This window comes from Branchiostoma belcheri, unplaced genomic scaffold (assembly GCF_001625305.1).
Source record: "Branchiostoma belcheri isolate BF01 breed outbred unplaced genomic scaffold, Haploidv18h27 scaffold1044, whole genome shotgun sequence".
Classification (NCBI taxonomy): domain Eukaryota; kingdom Metazoa; phylum Chordata; class Leptocardii; order Amphioxiformes; family Branchiostomatidae; genus Branchiostoma; species Branchiostoma belcheri.
Window position 1 is genome coordinate 1 of NW_017802430.1, and position 6,157 is coordinate 6,157.

Below are 6,157 nucleotides of genomic sequence, written 5' to 3' on the forward strand. Positions count from 1 at the left end.
AAATGGAGAATCTAACGGATTATCCCGAGTACTACATAGGCTCATCCGAGTCGGACGTTGACTATAATTGGTACGAAGAGCTGTTTGGCGCAGAGGAGACGTTTTCTTTCCATCACAACGACACGACGGAACAGCGCAACCTTCCGGACAGTCTAACCGGAACGTCGACGGATCCGGACGTTCCGGTCTTCATGAAAGCCATCCTGGGATCAGTCTACACGCTTACTATGATCACGTGCGGCGGGATTAACCTAATCCTGATCTACGTCATCATACAGTACAAGAAGATGCGGAACATGACCAACATGCTGATCGCTAATCTGGCCATGTCGGATTTTCTGATGGCCGTAATCTGCGTGCCGTTTGTGATGGACTACTACATTGTCCAGTCCCGGGTGTGGACACACGGACAGACGGCCTGCGCAGCGGTCAACTACACCAAGACCATGTCCCTGTACGTGTCCACTAACGCACTGTTGATCATCGCCATTGACAGGTGAGTGCATTAACGCTTACGCAGTAGAACAGAAATGGGACCATCGTTTGCGGAAATGGGACCACGGTGTACAGAACTGGGACCATGGTTTACAGAAATAGGATCTGGTTTACAGAAACCTTTACGTGTACTATAAGGTGTGTTTAAAGATAGAATTTCGTGCAGTTAAAGATCCTATACTTTATATTCTAGCAAACTACATATGTCCAACGCCGTGACAATCCAGACTTGGCAGTGGGATACGCTAATATTTACTACTAATTGTCTTTTTGGCTGCTTAACAAAAATCTGCGTTAATTGGTCTCTTTTAACTACAGCTAACAGCTTTCTTGGCTGTTCTACAAATTTCCTTTGCATTCTTTAAGTCTTTGAACCAGCTGCAAACGTAAGATCCTTTAATGAAATAGCTAGCCTTTTGGCCGCTATACAAATTTCTAATTTACTTTGTTTTTGAAACAGGTAGAGTTTACCCACGGTTAAATGAACTAACACTCTTTTTGGCAGTTAACCAAATTGTTTGATAGTAATTAGTACTTACAGCTACAACTTTGTGGTTGGGTACGCTTATTTAACTTAAGGCCACACCAATTTCATTTGTGGGTTCTCGAATTTTTTCAGAAAAAAAGATGAAGTGGCAGGGCGAAAAAAATTTAAAAAAAACAGAGCCAGGCATTCTATGACAGGACTCATAGGAGCCTTGAAGTCTACATACCAGGCTGGTTTGTAATTCAAACAAAGAATTTCACATCTTTATTTACTAAAACCACTGCATTGATAGGTGGAAAAGTTTGTACAACTCTTTCAAGGGAGTTTCAACTGTTGGGGGAAAATATGTGCATTTAGAATTGATTCAGAGCCTGATTTTTTTCACATCGAAAAAAAAAGAAGCGGGCGAGTCCGAGAACCAACCAACCAACTTGGTGTGGCCTAATCGTCATTTTGTCTGGAAGACATCTCTTTGGCATAATATTAATGATGAATCAAAAGTAGATTGATTTTGACACAGCTGTGTGGACTATAGCTAATAACAATATTTTGGACCCTTGGGCAAAACTATTTGGTTTGCGTCTATCGTTTTTCTTAACGAATCGCAGCTTTTAGACACGGCATATGAACTAACAGGTTTCTTGGCCGGCGGTAAACAAACTTTCTTTTAGTCTTTGAACCAAAACCAAAGTTCGGACAGTTACATAAAAATATGTTTTGGCCGCTAAACCAAAATGTTTTATCTTGTTCAGTCTTTAGACAAACAGTTTAGACATGAGCATTTGAGGTCATGATGTTAAACAAATAAATTTTTCTTTAATTTGCATCATGTAACCTTTGAACACAGTTTTAAACTAACACTCTTTCTGGCCATCAAGCAAAACGTTTCTTTACCATTTGGCCAAACACCCTTTTAATGTTTGCATGGTTCAATGGCTTAAGTGTCGTTTTGGCTGCTAGACAACATTTGTATTGCGTCATTGCACCAAAAGCAAAATGACCAGGGACACGGTCGTATGAACTAACGATGTTTTGATCCTTTAAATTAGCCTTTTGGACCAGATACAATTCCTAGACACGGGTATATCAACTAATTGTCTTTCTGGCTGTAACACAAATTTTCTTTTAAAGTACGTGCAGTCATTGAACGTTTGACTCAACGAATGCTAACAAAATTGATATGTATGTATATACCTAGAATACTGATAATGTCTGTAGACTACAGGCTAGCAGAAGTAGCGCTCTTCCCATGTTTCTTCCGTTATAAAAGAGAGTCAAGGCTTTCCTATATTTTATTAGACCTTGAAACAGATTCCTCCTCGGAGTTGGCCATGTCTGGCTGAGATAAACAGAAATACAGTGAAGAAACAATGAAGTTCAAGGTTATTCTATTGTTTCCAGTCCTTTGTCGTCCTCTGATACTGCATTAGTCGGTAACTGTAAAGGTCATCACTGATCGAGTGTAAAGAATTCCGCACAAATCGCGTTATTGTTATGCTAGCAGATAACATGCATATATCATAGATTTACTTTACTTCTATCATAGATTTACTTTATCTTAGTCCACAGCACATACAAATCTGATGCGCTAGGGCGAAAACAAACAAGTCGGACAAAAAAAAAACAAGTTCCTTTATAATACTAGTATGTGGCCTTGTAGTATATGTCTCAATTAGCAAAACGGCTTGCCATACCACCATGGGTAGCTTTACTACGATGTGTTAGCCTGGTTACTAGACCTATTATAGCAACTATTTGCGGAGAGGATGTAGATGAATCGTGAGCTATAATAGGTCTGGTAACCACGCCATGTGTACTCATACGAGTATCAACACTCCCCACTAAACACGAGCAATTGTACCTCACAGGTTTTCTGTAGCTGTGGTCTCTGGACCGATAGACTTTTACGATATATTTGCTCATTTTCATCATGTTGACCGCTGTCGTATTGCAACATTTTTTTTTAAATAATAAGTCGAAAAGCAATGCGCGCCTTGATGTCACCAAATTACTTGCTGGGGGAAGCTACCTACTAAGGTTGCTGAAACATTTTTTTTTTATCTTTGATATTAGGTACTTGGTGATCTGTCACCCCAGTATCACCCGGCTGACCGGTAAGTGGGCGGCTGGGGTTGTTGCCTTGGCTTGGCTGGCGGCCATCTTGTTCGCGGTGCCTGCCGGGAGATATTCCGTTGTCATCCCGTACCACATAAACGAGCAAGTGTTCTGCGGACAACTCTGGCCAATACACGAAAAAGAGAGGTAAAAGGATTCACGTTGAAACTTGAAACGGACACTTAAGTCGAGGGCTGGGGGGTTACTTTTAAATATATAATTCATCAATAGATTCGTGTGCGTTTTGGTACGTGTATTAGGTCTGCCAAGAAAGTTTGGTTTGAGACTTTGAGTTGCTAATAAAAGTAATTACCATCCACCCCCACTACCCACAAATATCCCACCCACAGCTTTAAATACAAGTATAATTGTTAGAGACCAAACCCCCATGCATACCCTTTGGGGCACGGGAAAGGGTAGCACTGCAAGGTAGCCCAGTATGGGGCCCGGCCAACCTTTTCCGGATACCCTCATGCCTGGCTTGGCTAGCCAGCCTTTTCCGCGAACCCTAGAAAATCATTTTTGTTCAGTAACTGCTTATTCTTCTCTCTATTCCCTGCAGGTACCGGGTATACTACTTGTCGGTGTTCGTCCTGGAGTTTGCCCTGCCAGTGTTGATGATGATCTTTTGCTACAGCTGCATACTCAAGAAGGTGTGCTGCCGCCGGATCCCGGGACATCAAACAAGTCTGCAGGTATCTTGAAAGTTCATCAACTGTGTTGGTAGAAGTTATTATGAAGTAACTGTAATTTCCAACAAGAGAAATTAGATTATACAAGGACGTATAATGTCCTTGGATTACACAAATTTTTGGCTGTACAACTCTAGTCTTATTGGACTAAGTAAAAAAAATCTTGGAGACTGAGCCAGACTTCTTTGTACGCGGAATTAAAGAGGCCATCTCCACCAGGGCATTGCAACCATCCCAGAACAAAGACGGGGGGTGCCACAGACTTTCTGTAACATATGATCCTCTGATCATATGTTGCAGAAGCTATGTCATCTGCATAACGTGACGTCACATGCAGAAGCGATGAAATCATGAATCTCTCACCAAAGAAAACACTTAGAAACGAGTTGTTGTTTTTAAATATTCGTTCTTTGAGGCATGTTTATTCCTCCATTGCCAATAGGCATCAGCCGTTGCGAAGTCTCGACTGAAGGCGGTTCGAATCCTGGTGGTCATCCTTGTTCTGTACATCGTGTGCTGGGGACCGTACCACGTGGTCACGATCATCCGGGACTACTACCCGGAAATGCTGTCCATGTCTTCCTTCAACAACTCCCTGATGTACACGGTCGAGGCGCTGGCCATGGGCAACAGCATGATGGACACACTCGTCTACATTGCGCTGAACGAAAACATCCGCTCAACCATGAAGCACGCCCCTCGCGACATTCTGCAAAACTACAGGCAGTGGCGCGGGCGGAAGGTTCGGCCGAGCATCCGAAGCTTCGCCGCTAACATCGGCATGTCGCCGGCTGGCTCGCAGAGGTCCATGCGGAATGTCGGTCTGACCTTCATAGCGCCTGCGAACGGCGCTCGGAGGTCGCCACGTCAGGATGCCATCGGGACTACGTCGGAAACGGAGATCTTGTAGACAAACTGAACATATGTACCAATTGTACTACACTGTACATATATGATCATGGAGCTAGAAGTCTTTTAACTCCATGATATGATGTAAATCTATTGATAACAACCCACTTGCAACCAGAGACTGCAACCAATGAGCGACCGAAAATTTGAAAGACCGCCGAAAGAATTTCATGGCCATATGGAAAAAGAAAGAGCATCTTTTTTTTTTTAGATTTTGTATGTCAGATTTTGTCTTTTAAATCATACTTTTCTTGATGTGATCGTGCACCATTTTCCTATTTTAAAACTATTATCTAATTATATAAGACATTATATTTTTTTTGACATTATATTTTTTTCTTCCCTTAGATATACATGTACTCACTGACAGGCAAATAAAATGCAAATACTGTATTGAAGACGGAATGGAATACAGGATATATTTCATGAAACTACATAACTGTGTCTTCTTTAACACAATGTTCTTTATTACATTTTACGCATTTTGGTATAAATTGACCACTTTGGTTTGTATTTTGGCTACCTTAGGTTAGCAATATCATATCAGTTATATGCTCACCTGCTCACCCGGACGCCTGTAGACCTTCTGGTCTGTCAGTTGTCAGCCTCTGGGTCAGGTTCCTCCATGCTGCTCTGTCTTGAGTCAGATTCTTCACTTCCTCGAAGTCCCTCTGCTCTCTCTGTGTGATCTCTCTGATCTGATCTTCCCACCTCTTTCTTGGCCTGCCAGGTGGTCTTCTCTTCTTTGGTTTCCAGTTGTATATCCTGTTTGTATCCCTACCCTCTGGCATTCTCAGTACATGCCCAAACCATCTCAGCTGGTTTCTTTCTATGATGTTCAGAATGGACTCCACTGAGAAAGAGCTCCTTATTATATCATTTCTCACTTTGTCCCTTAAGGTAACTCCGTAGATTAGGCGCAGTACTCTCATTTCCGTAGCTTGAATTTTGCTTTTGAGTCTCTGAGAGAGAGTCCAGGTTTCACTACCGTATAATAAGACTGGTCTTAATATAGTAGTGTAGATGCAGATCTTAACGTCTTTAGGGATACTTTTTTCCTTTAGGAGAGGGTACAGTGAGCATAAGTTTCTAGTAAACTTTGCAATCCTGTTGTCAATTTCCTCGTCAATGAGGTTGTTAGATGACAGCTTACTGCCCAGATAGCCAAAGCCGGTCGTTTGCTTGAGGGTATGCCCTTTTATGGTGATTTTCCTTTTTTCTCTTTTTCTGCCGACTTTCATATATTCAGTTTTACCGTAGCTCAACTTTAGTCCGGCAGTGGACAGCTCCTGGTCCCATTGACCCATTATTCTTTGCAGTCTGACCAAGCTGTTTCCTGTTTGTGCAATATCATCTGCATACCCGAAACGTTCTGCTTTGAAATCTTCTCTCTCTATCCTGATGATAACGTGGTTAAGGTAAGTAATGAAGAGCAGGGGTGAGAGGACACTACCTTGAC

General features: G+C 42.1%; 1 protein-coding gene across 1 annotated transcript; it reads left to right on the forward strand.

The window, feature by feature from the left end:
- Positions 1 to 2: 2 nt before the first annotated feature.
- LOC109477092 (prokineticin receptor 2-like) lies at positions 3 to 4,699 on the forward strand. Its single transcript, XM_019778136.1, has 4 exons — positions 3 to 496; positions 3,056 to 3,244; positions 3,660 to 3,792; positions 4,232 to 4,699. The coding sequence occupies exons 1-4, from the start codon at positions 3 to 5 to the stop codon at positions 4,697 to 4,699; spliced, it is 1,284 nt and encodes a 427-aa protein (XP_019633695.1).
- Positions 4,700 to 6,157: the final 1,458 nt, after the last annotated feature.

Coding starts and splice junctions, on each gene's coding strand:
- LOC109477092 (XM_019778136.1), top strand. CDS start 3: ATGGAGAATCTAACGGATTATCCCGAGTACTACATAGGCTCATCCGAG. Junction 497..3,055: donor TTGATCATCGCCATTGACAG/GTGAGTGCATTA, acceptor CTTTGATATTAG/GTACTTGGTGATCTGTCACC. Junction 3,245..3,659: donor CCAATACACGAAAAAGAGAG/GTAAAAGGATTC, acceptor TATTCCCTGCAG/GTACCGGGTATACTACTTGT.